The sequence below is a fragment of the Martes martes genome (genome assembly GCF_963455335.1).
Source record: "Martes martes genome assembly, chromosome: 6".
NCBI classification, from domain to species: domain Eukaryota; kingdom Metazoa; phylum Chordata; class Mammalia; order Carnivora; family Mustelidae; genus Martes; species Martes martes.
Genome location: NC_137893.1, coordinates 82,347,562 through 82,363,650, shown reverse-complemented (window position 1 = coordinate 82,363,650; position 16,089 = coordinate 82,347,562). Strand labels below are relative to the sequence as shown.

The 16,089-nt window shown below is 37.8% G+C and overlaps 1 protein-coding gene across 1 annotated transcript in view; it reads left to right on the top strand.

The window, feature by feature from the left end:
• Positions 1 to 920: 920 nt before the first annotated feature.
• The window catches only part of RFX6 (regulatory factor X6), a gene marked incomplete at both ends in the record, with an annotated part of 57,959 nt that continues 42,790 nt past the window's right edge, over positions 921 to 16,089 (top strand). Inside the window, 4 exons of the mRNA XM_080806674.1 lie at positions 921 to 1,143; positions 1,458 to 1,614; positions 4,671 to 4,794; positions 6,530 to 6,591. Of these exons, the coding sequence (XP_080662800.1) occupies positions 921 to 1,143; positions 1,458 to 1,614; positions 4,671 to 4,794; positions 6,530 to 6,591 (566 nt within the window). The remainder of the gene's footprint in view (positions 1,144 to 1,457; positions 1,615 to 4,670; positions 4,795 to 6,529; positions 6,592 to 16,089) is intronic.

Below are 16,089 nucleotides of genomic sequence, written 5' to 3'. Positions count from 1 at the left end.
TGTGGCAGTCAGGCAACACACACCCCAACTCTCTACTGATTTCTCCTTCTTAAAAGGAGCACAAGTCGTCATTTTTTTTGCACTCCACATGACTCTCTTGTCATTTTGGCTTGGAAATGAAGTAGGGCGATTTCATCCTTCATCTCAACAAATGTCCATTGCACTATCCTTAGGTATAAGAGATAAGAGCTTGTCAGGGATGCGTTAAGTCCCAAAATACTGCAGGGAGCGAATGAATCCTCGAAAGAGGTGAGGCCTGGGATTCTGAGCCCTTGTACAACCAGGAGCATGAGAGTCTGGACACGAGCGGGATGCGATGGCGTCTGTCTCCACGTCTCTGAGAAGAGCCTTCACCAATCCTTAAGATTAATCCGAGAAAAAGCAAACCAGGCTCAGGGCTCCGGTCCTCCTCTGCCTGGCTTCGCAGAATCGAGGCTGCTCAGCCAGGGCGTCGTTTGTGTCTGAAGAGACTAGGGATGGGGACAGCTGCAGCCACGCTTCCCTCGGACAAAGAGTGGGGATTTCTCGGACCTTTCTGGGAGCTTTGGGTGTGAAGAGTGTCCTCCGGCCCTGCGCACGTAGTGAGAAAGGGATCAAAGAAGGGGTGAGATGTGGGCACCGGGCCTCCCGGCGAGACGGGCGCAGCTGGGGAAGTGAGCTCCGAGTTGAGCATCTGCCGGGACCTCAGACAGGTGGAGAAAGGCAGTCCCGCCTCGGCCCACCCGGGTCCCAGGTCTGAGCTGTACCTCGGCACTGGCTTCCTTCTCGGCGACCCCGGGGGGCCGGGGAGCCTGCGGCCTCCGCCCCCGCCCCTGAGGCCGCAGGTCCCCAGCCCCGCCCAGCCCCGCCCCGCCCTGGGCTCTGGGCTCCGCGGGGCGCCGGCCGAGCGGCGGGTGCCCAGGTCTCCCGCGGCCAGGAGGATGGCCAAGGTCCCGGTGCTGGAAGACGCCTTCCTGCAGGCGCAGCCTTCGCCCCAAGTTTCCCCTGAGGCCCCGGAGGAGTGCTGCGTGCAGCTCCTGGGCAAGGGCTTGCTCATTTACCCCGAGGAAAGGGTGTACCTGGAGGCTGAAGCGCAGCCCGGGGGCGCCCTGGGCAGCGCGGAGAGAGGGGAAGACCCGGAGCTGCCTGTGGGAGTTAAATCAGGTGAGTGCTCCGGCCCCGCGGGGCATGAGGCTAGGAAGCGGGTGAATTCTAAGAAGGGCATCCAATAATAAAAGTAAACACACCGCAAACATAACAGGTATGTACAACGTTCAAGTCCAGATTTTTGTGTTTTCCCCAGGAAAATGTTTATCACCTAGAAATTAACTCTAAGGGATTTTGCGTAGTTCTCCTCTCACTGCCCCCCTACCCCCGCCCCTTAGATCACCCGGTTTGACGCCAGGGTACATTTAGAGACTACTTAATTGATTTTTCACATTCTGATTTTCTTTATCATCCTTTCAAATTGCACTCAGAAATGCATTTGAGCAATGGTAACTTCTCCTCTGAAGAAGAGGATGGAGAGAGTCACGACAGCAAAACCAAAGCAGCCGATCCACAGCTCTCTCAGAAAAAAACCATCACGCAGATGATGAAGGATAAAAAGAAGCAGACTCAGCTCACCCTGCAGTGGTAAGACTCCCACAGGGGTACCTTTCAGCACCTGTTGAGTCTTAAGTCAGTATCTTTTAAAAAGAAAAAGTATCTTCAGAATCCGCTTTTCTCAACTTGCTTTTCCCTCAGACTTTTCAGGGAAAGTTTAAAATGCCAATAGGAAATTTATCCTTCCCCCCCCCCCCCACTGAATATTTGGTGTGGAGATGTATTCTGGTATTAATGAAAAATTTAATGCAGTACAAAACCCCATCACTTTGTTCATTATTGACCCAAACTATAATTTTGTCAAATGTCAGCAATAATGAATGTTTTTATGTCTTTTTGCATAACATACAATCAATTTGACCTTTAGATATCTGTTATGTGGTAGTTTTGTGTTTATAAAACATGATTCTTTAAAATGACTTATGAGGAGGAAGGATCTTAATATTCTTTATCCATATGAGGGCAAATTAACAATTGTGTATTGGTCATTAGGTGAAGTATGTTTGAATTAGAAGACATAGAAAAATCAGTTAAAATGTTACTAGTAACTTAAGTAAATGTTCCACTATTTTTATAACACCTGCGAATTGGGTTTTGTGGAAAATCTTTCAGAACCAAGAGTTTGCCAGTAGGTTTTCTGTGTACAGAGAGCATTTTGTAATATTATCTAAAAGGAAGAGAGATCTAAAGTAAAAACTCTAAGCTTTCCCACATACTATGAAGAAATAGGGTATAAATTTCCTCCTGAATTACAAATCACAAGCAAATAATTAAAAAGGTCTATTTACTGATAGGTTGTATACAATGTTTATATGTAAAGTATGATCTAAACCTTAGAAAAATAGAGTAGAAAAAATGGTATCTAAGAAACTACCACAAAGACTATTAAGTTTTATTTTCAGTTATTTGGGTTACAATTCACATGTACTAAATTTTTGTATTATATACTTAAACCTTTTCAAATATTTCAAATATGAACTGAATATTCTTCTAAGGTTATGTCTTAACTGTTGAAGTTGATGTCAGACTTACTGGTTAAAAATACACTGGAGCAGTAAATGCTCGAGTTAATTATCTGTAATATTTAGGATACAACTCTTTTATTAGGATAATTGGAGCAGAAGTGTTGATTAAAGATACATTTTGGGGAGCTGTTGAATGGTCACTTCCAGTTTTTCAGTTCCAATCAACTGAGTGGAAACAAACTTTTTAAAAAAAATTTTATAAATATAATTAGGTTATAATTAAGGGAAAAATATCATACCCCAAATTAACATTGTACTCATGGTTAGGATTATTTTGAAGATAATGATAATGCCTACAAAAACATCAAAAAATGTCAGAACAGTTGACATTTTATACATGCCATTAAAATACAATTTTTAAATAGTTGAATGTTTTCTTAGTGATTTTCATATTTTTTGAAACTATAAAATGCTGTAATTTTTGTTTGAATTTTCCATACCCTTTCCTGTAAAAGAGTCTAAAGTATATTTTTTTTAAAAATGAAGTGAATTAATTGTATTTTGAGAATTTTCCCTTAAGATTGTGTAGATTATTAGGGAGGTTAAAAATTACAACTGAGGGGCGCCTGGGTGGCTCAGTCGTTAAGCCTCTGCCTTCGGCTCAGGTCATGATCCCAGGGTCCTGGAATCAAGCCCCACATTGGGCTCCCTGCTCAGCGGGAAGCCTGCTGTTCCCTCTCCCACTACCCCCTGCTTGTTTTCCCTCTCTCACTGTGTCTCTGTCTGTCAAATACATAAATAAAATCTTCAAAAAAAAATTACAACTGAAAAATAAAGTGAAAAATTTGGCTGAGTAACTCCAGTTTTCAACCATCAGCCAGGTGTTTGGTTTCATGCATGCAAATTTTACTGGGGTTTGGTTCTTTTTTTCTTTCTCCATGGAAAAATGGACATCTGATGCTTTACATTTGATGAACATCTCTTTTAGCTTTTATCTTCTGTGTCTTGGGAATATATTAAATCAGAGATCTTGGATAGTTGAACTCAATTTTAATCTGAAAGCGTACTCTTTATTGCGTTGTTCCTATGTAGGAATAATTATAATTTTACTATACATAAAATGGGTATACACAAATTTTGGTCAAAATCACCTACTAAATTATTAGAAAAACTGGGAATACAATCTACAAGTTCTGAGTTCTTGATTGTTATGCAGATATTTGTAGCAAATATGTATTATCACATTTGTTATATTTATTATATTATATTATATTTATTATATTATCACTTTTAATTACAATTTTAGACATTCAAGTTAAATGGAATTATGTCTAAATTTTCAAAATTTGCATAATTATGTTTATAACAGAGTTGAATTTATATATGTCAGTTTGGAAATGTCTTTAGAGACATACATGTTGTTTCAAGTGTATGCTATGGTTTAGGTTGTTACAGTACTGATCACAGCAAAAGGCGGCGGAGGAGAAATAGATCAGTGTTGTTTCAAGTGTGTGCTATGGTTTAGGTTGTTACAGTACTGATCACAGCAAAAGGTGGCGGAGGAAAAATAGATCAGTACCATTTCAGACTTAAGTGATGTGAGTTTATTCTTAGGTATTTTGCAAATAAATGTATCAACTTGCTTCCCTAACCATTTAGGGTTCAGAACTACTTTGTGAGTGAAAGTTAGAGATTGTAGGTATTTGCTGGCCTAAAACCTGGCGGCCCTTTAGGGCTGAGAACATCCTCTTAAAAAAAACATCTTCAATTTCACCATTCCCGTTTTTACCTCACAAGGCAAACCATAATGAATAGGGAGGATTTCCATAGAAGTAGGACTTGTTCTTTGGGATATAGACCAGGGAGGAGTGGTATTATGTTCACCATGGTATTTTAACTGCACTAACAGGTGTTCACTGGGGCTGTTGCTCTTCTAAGATTAGTTCTTGTGATCTGACTTTTAATAATATCCAGAATAAAACAGGTCTACCTGGGCTCACTCGTGAACTCATTCATATAGAGTTTGTATTCAAAGCAGTCATTAGACTAATGCAAAAGGGAAAGGAAATGAGAAATAAAGGAAAGGTTGGACCCAATTTTTTGCCTTTTCTTTTTTTTTAGGCTTGAAGAGAATTACATCGTATGTGAGGGAGTCTGCCTTCCACGGTGTATCCTTTATGCACACTATTTAGATTTCTGCAGGAAAGAGAAATTGGAACCAGCCTGTGCAGCCACCTTTGGAAAGGTAAATGACACGTATTGGGCTACACTACTTAACAACTAAAGTCATGTCAGGTAGACAGTGTGGAAACACATTCATCTGAACAAGTTTTCATGTAGAATATTCAGAAATTTCTCTCACGAGCATAAATGAAATTTCTTACGGGTGTATTTGGAACTACTCTATGATTTATCTTGATTTTACCTACTATAGGTTTTACCTTGAACTACTTTATGCTTTGAATATTAGAACCCTGGCTATCAGAAGACTTCATGCGACATTAAAGGCAGCTCCTTTTGAGGAGTGACATTTCCCTTCAAAGAGGAATGTGTTAAGGAGTATGCTAATGGCCTGTACGGAGAAGGGAAATTAAGTAGAGGTGACAAGTATCTTGTGGATGCAATTGGTGATTGTGGTTATTGTTTAGCTGGTTCAAGTATATGGGTGTTTAATAGATTTTTACTTTCTTTCATAAAGAGTTCCCTTGATTCTCCACTTCACTCTGAGTATGAATACACCCCAAACTCCAAGATGTTGTGAGAGGATTGATTAAATATTGCTCATTTAAACACATTCCTTTCTGCCCAACCTGTATGGTTAGGATGGGAATCTATAGAGTTGGCATTACTCTATTTATATATGTTGGTCTTAATTTGAGAACCAGGAAACAGTATCAATCTCTTAGGAAAGCCTTGTTCTTTGAGATTCTTCTCATGCTCGGCCGTCTTAAGAAACCGAGGATAGCGCAGAAAAACTATGGGAAGCTTAAGCTTCAAAGATGGCATCTCATGTAAACTGAAATCCAAATTTTAACCTGTAGAGGGACTCATTGTCCAGGAAATAATGAATGCTATAGTCTGGCTTCTCAGTTTTTCAAAATAAAATAATTTATCAATTTAATATGAAAACCTATCTGCTTATGGGAGTCAATGTGATATGCTGCATGGTAATCTCATGATTCAGGTTCTGGCCTAGACAGTGACTAATTTGTTTTGAGACCTTCTGAAAGCACTTCACCTTTCAAAACTCAATTCACTCACTGCCTAAAATGAGGAAGTTGTGTAAGTCAATTTCTAATGTCCACTTTAGCACCGCTATTTAATGAGTCCAACTTATGGCAGTCTTCTTAACTGTTTGGGGAGTCATGGAACACCTTGAGAATCTGATTAGAACCACAGAACCAGTCCTCAAGAAGTGAACATTTATAAGACCTTTGCCATGGAGCCCTTAGGAGAACCTACAATTTCCTGTTTCCAATAGAAAAGATTTCATTTTTTAATCGCTAATGCCAATTTTTACCAAATTTTAGAGAAAGGAACATAGAGAAGAAAACATTTAAAACACTGCTGTGGAGATCAGGTAAGGTAAAGAACATTTCCTGTGTTCTTGCAGGGTTGGAGATGGAGATATAATTGTGGCAAACCTCTGGATAAAATTATTATAAAGATACTCAAATTTTTCCTTTAAGTACGTACATAAAGTAACAGTTGCTTTGGTAGTCACATTAAGCAAAATCAGATACTGGTATGATTCACCCTGGAAATTGAGACAAGAGCAGTAAAATAATCTATCAAAAAAGTATCTTCCTGCCTCTGATAATGTATTATTGCTTATCAATATGGTATATGTACAATGTTACTTCTTCCAGGCTAAACATACTCAAAATTTAACATTTACTTTCTCCAATTAGTTGGTTACAAGTTGCTTGCAATAGAACCACATACTGCCTAAAAACTAAAGTGACTGACTTTCCTTTCAGACAATTCGCCAGAAATTTCCCCTCTTGACAACTCGGCGACTTGGAACCAGAGGCCATTCAAAGTAAGACCCACTGATGAGCATGTATTAGTGATATATGATACCTGTACATGAGAATTGACACATGTAAAATAAGGATTATCTTTATCAGTGAGGGGAAGCAGGTCTTCTCTCCTTGATGAAGCAGATTTTTGCCAATTGTAAGAACTAAGAAGAAAAAAAAAAGGGGATTTTAGAATGAAGTTTAAAAAGCAAAATTTATACTGAAAATTGTAATATATCCTTGTTTCCAATAAAATAATGTAAATGAACTATTATCATAATCTTAAGGCCACTACTGAAGGCATCGGTGTCAAAAAGGAGAGTGCCCATGGCTAAGTAAGTGGTCAGATGGAACCCACAGCACTTTCAAAGGCAAGGCCAAAGCCAGGGGTTGAAGTACGATTCGGGTTCTTTCTCTGGGTTTCTTTCCCAGATAATGACTTCTTAACATCCTCTTCTCTTCCCTTCAAGACAAATGATCTGCACAAATGACTTCTTTGGTCATCTCTTCAAGTACATAGAAACATAGAGTAAGATCTCTCTCGATAGCTTCAGCTTTTCTTTTCTCTTGTGGCCATCTTGGTAGGACCCCCAGTTTTAGGTTCTCATTCGTCCATGATTGCCTCTGCCCTCTGTGTTTTCAGTGTTGCCTTTCCTTCTGCCTACAAACATATTCAGGTCTCTTCCGGTTGATAAAAATAAAACCATCTCAAAGCTGCTATACTCTTCACACTTGCTCTGTTATTTTGCTTCTTGTTGCTGTTCCTTGAAAGAGCAGCTCTGCTCACTTCCCTTACCACTGTGCCCATGCCTGTGTCCTAGTGCCTGTCTTTACTGGGACAGAAACTCCATGGCTCATTTTTTACCATTAGTCATCTTCCTTGGCACCCATCTAGCACGTGAACCTGCTGACAGAGCCCTCTTAAGATAAATCAGTGTATGAAGTGTCTCTCCCGGTTTCCCTGTCACAACACTGATAACTCCTCTTCCCTCTTCTGCCGTTCATTTGCTAGCTCATGAGCATCTTCTCCTGTCCTAACACCTAGTTCAGCATTGCCTGATGGAAAATAACACAGCCACGTATTTAATTCAAACGTTTCTAGTAGCCACATTTTAAAAAGTACAAAGGAACAGATCTTATTTGATTTTAATGTTCCATGTAATCGAGTATATCTGAAACGTCATCATTTCACCAAGTAATCAAAATGAAAAACATTTAAGATATTTTATGCTTTTTTTTTTTTTTTTTCCCTGCTAAGCATTTGAGCTCCTGGCTGTATTTTACATGGAGCACACATCTCCATTCAGATTAGTCCCGTTTCAGGGGGTCAGTTCTCACGTGTGAGGAGGAGCTGCCCTGAGGGGTAGCTCAGCCTTAGTCACTTGCCAAAAAGAATAAATCTCACTTTATGAGTTCTTTTGAACGGGTCTCTCTCCATTCTCACTTTCATACTCTGGCCTTCACTCTGTTTTTCCAGTCCACTCAATACGACTCTTCAAATCAACCTTCTGAAGGTTCCATTCCATCATCTGTCATACTCCGAAACTTTCAGCAGCTCATGGCAGATTTTTCTCACCTTGACATTCAAGGTCCATTATGGTTTAGTCACAAGCCATTTGCCTACCTTACCACCTGCTTCTCACTTCTCAGCATGGAACCTGTGTTCCCATCAAATTAGGGCCAGTACCCTCTGCTTCTTCCTCAGATGTCATTCATTTGTTTACGCTGTCTTCCTCCATGGAGAATTCCCTTTCCCTTGCAGGTATGTTGAAAGCTTACGCATTGAAAAGAATGCCTCATGAACTCCCTCTTCTTTTGAATTTTTACCTATCTCTTGATTTCTTGTAGGCTCCCTCTTTGTGCCCTCAGAGCAGTTCATTTGTACCTATCTTAATGTGAAATTAACTTATCTCTTCCCCCTCAAAAGATATCTTTTGTGGATAAAGACTTTGTCTCATTCACTTTCACATCCTTTGTGTGGTCGGCTACATAACAGATGATCGATGAATATTTATTTAACTGATTCCTATTAATGTTAACATGTGGTCTGAGAAGGAGGGATGAAATGCCAGATTGAAAACCACTAAGTAAGTTCTTCCCTTCTAACCAAGTCAGGACTTGTTTTTCAAAGTTGAATCAGTTTAACTGGCTGATTTCTAATGAATTTGACTCCTACTGACTTGTGTAGGTGGAGGAAAGACTAGATAGTGTTTGACGTAGATAGGTAGTAGGAAAAGAGCCAAAGCAATGCAGAGAAATCCTCTTCATGGGTCTGCAGGAGGACAGGCAGGCAGGCTGCAGAGAAAGCCAATTAATCCTAGAAGGAGCCTTCAGGATTAGGGATGAATCATTAACCGTGTCCATTGTGACACTGTGAGGCTCCAGTGTTTAGGTTATGTAACAACATGTGATAACTTCAGGCAATTTGTCTGATATCTAAGAGCAGATGTGCCCAAGAGCAAAGCATTAATAATTTGAAATTTTTTTCTACCTTCCTGATGTGCCATTTGCTTTTTATAACTTGCTTGTTATATTCGTGGTATTTTGATATCCTGGGGAAAAGTCATTTTCCATAGGGAAACTGAGGATGTTGAATGATACAGCGAGATGGAGAGTTTGTGTATCTTGCAATTGGCGATGTTTTGATGTAATTATTCTTAGCCAGATAGTTTTCGCATCTTTATTTATTTCTAAGAGTTGTCTAGAGTTAGGAGCATGAAGTTTAGAGTTGGACAATTCTAAACTTTAATTCTTTTACTCCCATTTGTAGTCGCTATGTGACACCAGATGAATTATTCATTTTTTCATCAGTAAAAATGGTATACAGTATCTGTCTCACAGGTTTGTTGTGGGAATTAAATGAGTAAAGTATAGGAATGGGTGGAGAAATGAATATGCTTTCAACCTGACTATCCTTGATAATATGAAATTAATCTTTCAATGCATCTCAAAATCCAGTGATGCAATTAAAAGTTACTGTTTATTGAGCACTCTACACACACACACACACACACACACACAAGCACACTCACAACCACACACTCTCAAATCCTTACAGTGACAATACAAGATGGAATTACTGTGTTTTACAAATGAGAAGACTGTAGTTTAAAGATGATTGACTTGCCACACACATGCTGTAAAATAACAATGTTGATGTTTAAATCAAAGTTTATCTGACTCTAAAGTTTGTGCTTTGTCAACTAGTAAATCCTACTTTTTTCTCTCAGTATCAGCCATGTCAAGAAAATAATTATTTAATTGAATTTTTTATTTTTTGATGTGTAAATTTCATTTTTTTTGCCTAATCTGTTTTAAAAACTTATTAATGTATCAGATTCTTCTTCAAAGAGCTAATAGTATTTTTTCTTTTTTCTTTTTTTAAAGATTTTATTTATTTATTTGAAGGAAAGAGAGAGAAAGAGTAGAAATGCGGGGCAAGGGGAGAGGCAGAAGCCAATTCCCCTGTGAGCAGGGAGCCCTATGCAGGGCCGACCCCGGGACCCCGGGAACCTGGACCCTGAACTGAACAGAAGACAGTCACTCAACCGACTGAGCCACCCAGGCACTCCTAAAGAGCTAATATTTTCTGAAGCCTCCATCATAAGACACTTTAAATTATTTTATATTTATTTAGAGATATTTATGTTTTATATAAAAGCAAATGTGTGGCACAACCACACATTTGCTTTTTGCTTTTAATTTTTGTCCTGAACATTTCTCTGTGTCAGTATATTATCTTTACAATCTTCATTTCTAATGGCTAGTTAACATCTCAAAAATTTAATATTTTTGTGTCTGTAGAAATATAAAAAATACATTAAAAATATAAAAATATAAAAAATATTCTTATGTCCATAGAAATATGAAGAATTGATGAAACACAGAAATATGAATGAAGAAATAAGAATATTTTGGAGAAAGAGAAATAAATAATTTCTCCAAACTTTACCATTATTTTGCAAATTTTACTTTATTGCTGTGGTGTTTATACTATCACTGGATATTTATTGGATTATTTTTTAAAACTAAATTTAGTATTAATTTATTTTGACTTCTGTGGATCATATATTAAAGTATAATAATATATAACTGCCTAATGATAGTTATTTAAAAACATAAGCTCTCAATTTTTGCCCAAATGTCATAGAATAACTAGAGTATGTCCAGACATTTCATTTGAGTCCTTCAGACAGAATTTATTTTAGATCATGATTAACTCAAAAGATTCTTCTGTATTCTGGGCAAAAGATAGCATCACTATTTCTAAAACTGTCCTTGGATACCTTTAGGGTTCATTGAACCTCTTCAAATTTTATTCCCTGTATAAATTCTGATAGTTGGGGAAACACTGATCTTTGTGAGGAAGAGATTGATTAGTAGGATCTAAAAAATAGGAGTGAATTTTGTGTCTATTTTCAGGTTCTGTTTCTTTAAGTTCTGACATAACTGGGTATTAAAATGATTGGTCCTCACTCCCCACATTTGTGCAGGTGCTACTTCTTCCCCTCATGAAAGTGAAAGATGAAAAAGTTTAACTAAATAAAATGAAGCAAAATTTATTGAACCAAAGGAAGAGATAAAATATATAGAACATACATTAAAAACAAACAAAAAATCTTGGGGCGCCTGGTGGCTCCTTTAGGTGTCTGCCTTGGGCTCAGGTCATGATCCCAGCATCCTGGGATGGAGCCCCATATCTGGCTCCCTGCTCAGCAGGGAGCCTCCTTCTCCCTCTCCAGCTCCCCTGGTACTGGTGTTCCCTCTCTCGCTCGCTCTCTGTCATAAATAAATAAAATCTTTAAAAAAAATAGAAATAAAATAAAAATAAACAAAAAATCCAAATGGACAAAATCACTAGGTAGATACTACAGATCACCAGGTATCATGCAGTGTCAAAATTAGAAACAATTAAAAATTGAATAATTTGTTTCCAGGGGCCTGTCTCATGTTCTACATAAGAAAAGCCATTGCTGCCTTTGGTTATGGGGGAATGGGATTGGGCCGGGTGGGGGGTGAGGGGGGTGGCAGGGAAGGTCTTTAAAAGCTAACACCTGGGGTCCAAAAGCCTCACATTAGAGCATCTAACCTGAATGAGCCTTGGGGACAAAGTCAGTGAGTTTACAGGGACAAAGTTTTGCTCTCTGTCCCTTCCTTCACTGTCACCATCCCCTCCCTGCCAAGAAGCCCCAATGGCAGACTCCACACATTCTCAGTACCAAGATAAAAACTCACTTTGCTTTTGAGTTTTTGGTTGTTTTCTCTTTGATTTACTACCAATGCCAAAATATACACTTGATTTTTTTTTCTGTGCAGTATTTTCAAAATCTGGGTTTTGAAAAAGTAACTGGAACATCACATAGGCACTAAAGAGTAGCTAATGAAAAGTAATTTTTGCCTATCATGTCATGAATGGATTATATCAATAATCAATCCATTTGTATTTTTATCAGTGTACAAAGCATGCTGCTAAAGTTTTTAAGATGCAAACAGTGGGGTCAAAAAAATTTCACTATTAATAATCATCTATTTAATGAGCATTTTGTTGAGTATCCTGGTGCTGACTAGGCCCCAGGGATATAGTGATGAAGAAAAAAGACCTGTTTCTCACCCTTGCTCAGAAAAGCTCGGAAGAATAAGGGAGAACACAGTGGAGACCACCATGTAGATTTCATGTACACAGTAGATTGTTTGATTTGAAGTTACATTTTAATTTCTTGTAGACTTTGATCAGTCGAATCTTGGTTTTCAGACATGATGGACAAAAGCTATTATCTTATTTATTAGTAGTGATTTAGTGGGTTAATAAAACTGATACGGCAGCTGCTCTTATCATAGTAAGTTATTGCAAGTCCCTGAACAGCTTAATCCCATCATTTCCTTATCAGTGATCATTTGTGTAGTGTAAACTAACATTGGGGCTACTAGCTCAGTGGAAACATATGTTTCAGGAATTCTATATAATGACTGAACTAGAAAAGAAGAACTATAGGGGCAAGTAGAAATTTATCAGCAAATGCAGAAAAGTATTAGACACAACGTAAATACTTTAGTAGTAAGAGCAGCAATAATTTCATTTGTCCTATTAAAAATCTTTTATATTTCATAACACGTTCACCTCAAAATGCGGACATTAAAAACTAATTAATAAATCTTTATTGCTAAAATGTAAATGATATCTGTCGTTTGATACAGGGCTAAGGACAGTTGACACAAATGAATGAACACAATTTATTAGATAATCACAAAGACCTTTACATTTTTTTAAAAGATTTTATTTATTTATTTGACACAGAGAGAGCGAAGGAGAGAGAAAGATAGAGAGCAAGCACAAGCAGGGGGAATGGCCTGCAGGGGAGAAGCAGGCTCCCTGCTGAGCAAGGAGCCCAGGATCCCAGGATCATGACTTGAGCCAAAGGCTGCCCCTTAACTGACTGAGCCATCCAGGCCTCCCACAAAGATCCTTGTATTATGCAGACATTTTCTGAAAGAAATTAGCTAGTCATACCCAGGATTTTTAAACACTTTCACATATCTTTTTAAATAAAAATGGATAAAAATCATATAGAGAGAAAAAACTGAAATGTTGGAAATTTTTATTCAGAGTAACCCACAGAATCAGCATTGGGTAGCGGTATATAAATTAAAGTAACTAGCTAGCGTACACTTGTGCAACCCTTACTTTTTATTTGACATGCACCAAACCATATGTCTTTGTTGTACTGGAATATTTCTGGCAAATATTTCCTAGCAAGATTTATTTTAGGGGAATATGTTACCAGTGAAATTATGTTGTAAAATGTTGGGCTTGATATGAAAAATCCATGTATGCTTTGCATGAAATTACTCTCCCTAGTTTTATGAGGTTTACCTTTAGCTGTTAGGAAGACAGAGCTGCTCATTTATTATCTCTTCTCTGTTCTCAAAGACATTAAATCATCACTCAAGTGATAACATGTATCTAGTAGACTAAAAGGAAGGTTAAGGGGGAAAGATTATTTATTTTGCAGGTTCCAGAAGAAACTAGATATGAAAGTGCTAAAGCATTACAGTGGTCATTGCAAAATATTAAGATTTATATTCCTGGCCATAGTCTTTCTGCTTAAATATACCGATTTCATGTCCTTTGTACACATTGTTTAGCTATACCACCCTTGTTTGACCCCAATATTTTACTGGTGACATAGGAATGCATGGTACAACGAGGCAGTTATTGAAACTGTTGGCTATAAGGAAATCTGTGTTTTTAAGTGTCTAAGTTTCTAGCAGGAGACATTGATTCATCCTCCAATAAGCGAGGATTTTTCTATACAGTAATTTCTAAGGAGATTATCAATGAAGGAAAAGACCCAATTCCTTTCCTCTAAACCTTATAGTTTAGTGGGACAGGTAAGCCATGTAGAAACATAACATAACATAACATAACATAACATAACACCAGTGGTATGAGGTATAAAGCTACATAGGATAAATGACCAAGAGAGGAGCTTAAAGGGCAGAGAGATTAGATTTGTCTGAGAAACCAGGCAAGCTTCATGCGTTAAAGCTATGCCTTGGCGTGTAAGTTAAGAAACCATGACAGAAAGGAAGAAGTGCATTCCCAATGAAGAATTCAATCAAGTAGGGGTGCCGAGGTGAGAAAACACATTATTTATGGAGAGCAAATAATTGTAACAATAATAGATAAGTTTATACAGTGCTCATGGTAGGGTTAAGGGAGTTAGTATATTTCTTATATTTAATCTATAAAAAGTTTAAAGGAGTTAGTATATTTCTTATACCATGTTAGACAAGAAATTCTTTAATCTCTACCAAATTTAAAATTGTGCTAATATATCTAAGTATCTGATATAAGATGCATGACCTTAATTGAAAAATTCTTGTTTATAAAATTTTCCTTATAATGCATTGTTATTTCTAACTTTTTTCATGTTATTTATTTATTCAGCAAATGTTTAAGGATTTCTATTATAGGGAGCTTACATTATAGAAAGGGTCTTTGTTTATATATGGATTATCAAATATGAAAAATCCAGATCAGTGGTATAAGTCTTGGTGATTCCTGTTAGATATCAATGCTTGCTTAATACGATTCATGCTGAGCTAGGAGTGTTTATGCTGAGTGCAAACATATTAAAAACATCTTCACTTAAAGATTTCTAATTACAAACAAAATTGAAATACAAAATTATATATATATATATATGTATATATATCTTTTGCTTATATGTATGTGTGTGTATACACACACACACACACACACACACACACAGATGTGTATATATATATATATATATAGCTTTTGCTTCCCAAGTATGAAGGCAACATAGCAGTTGAAACAGAGTGCTCAGTTGTATCTGAGTATAGTATCATTTACGTTTGGCCTGTGAATAAAATACAGCATTTTAAGGCGCCTGGGTGGCTCAGTCAGTCAGTCAGTTAAACGTCTGCCTTCAGCCCAGGTCATGATCCCAGGGTCCTGGGATCAAGTTCTATGTTGGGCTTCCTGCTCATTGGAGAGTCTGCTTCTCCCTCTGCCCCTCCCCTCTACTCCTGCTCTGTCTCTGTCTTTCTCTAGCAAAAACAAATAAATGAAATCTTTAAAATACAGTATTTTAAAGGGATTTTCTTTTGCTGGGGTTGGAGCAGGGGGATGGTAAGATATAAAATCTTGACTCTGAATGTAGTTGGAAGCATTACATACTTCTGTTTTTTTTGTTGTTGTTGTTGTTTGTTTGTTTAAATATTTTATTTATTTATTTGACAGAGAGAGACACAGCGAGAAGGAATACAAGCAGGGGGAGTGGGAGAGAGAGAAGCAGGCTTCCCGCTGAGCAGGGAGCCCGATATATGGCTCAATCCCAGGACGCTGGGATCATGACCTGAGCCAAAGGCAGAGGCTTAACCCACTGAGCCACCCAGGCGCCCCCATACTTCCATTTTTAAAGATGTTTTCCCCTAATGATTGGAAAAGAGGGGGCAAAACAACACAGCCCTGTTAGAAAAATAAGGAACCAATGAATTGTGTCATGAGAATACCCTTTTCTTAAAAGTTATAAGTACAAAAAAACTACAAATTTATATTAGTCAGTATTATTAAGTCCTAAAGGATATTGCAGCTTTTTTTTTTTTAAGTGACCACAAGGTGATTTTTAAAAATGGAAGTAAAATGTGCCCAGTATTGGTCAGTGTGGTCAGTGTTCCATGACTGGCAAATGGTATGACTCAGGATGCCATGCACAAGGGTGTAGAGAAACACATTCCTGACCTGATTTTCCGTGTCTGTTTTGTCATTGTATTGACATCTAGCATAGTCGTCAGGACACAGTATGTCTTCTAATATTTGTTCAACTCCTGCTTATCCTTTCGACTTGTCCTACGCTTTTTGTCTACCTCCGGGCAATGTAATTTCTTTTCAAATCTGCATGAAGAACCACCTTACCATAGTATGATAGTACGTGCATGTTGAAAAAAGAATTATAGATGAGAAACAAGAAGATCAAAGTTCTAGTAAGAGA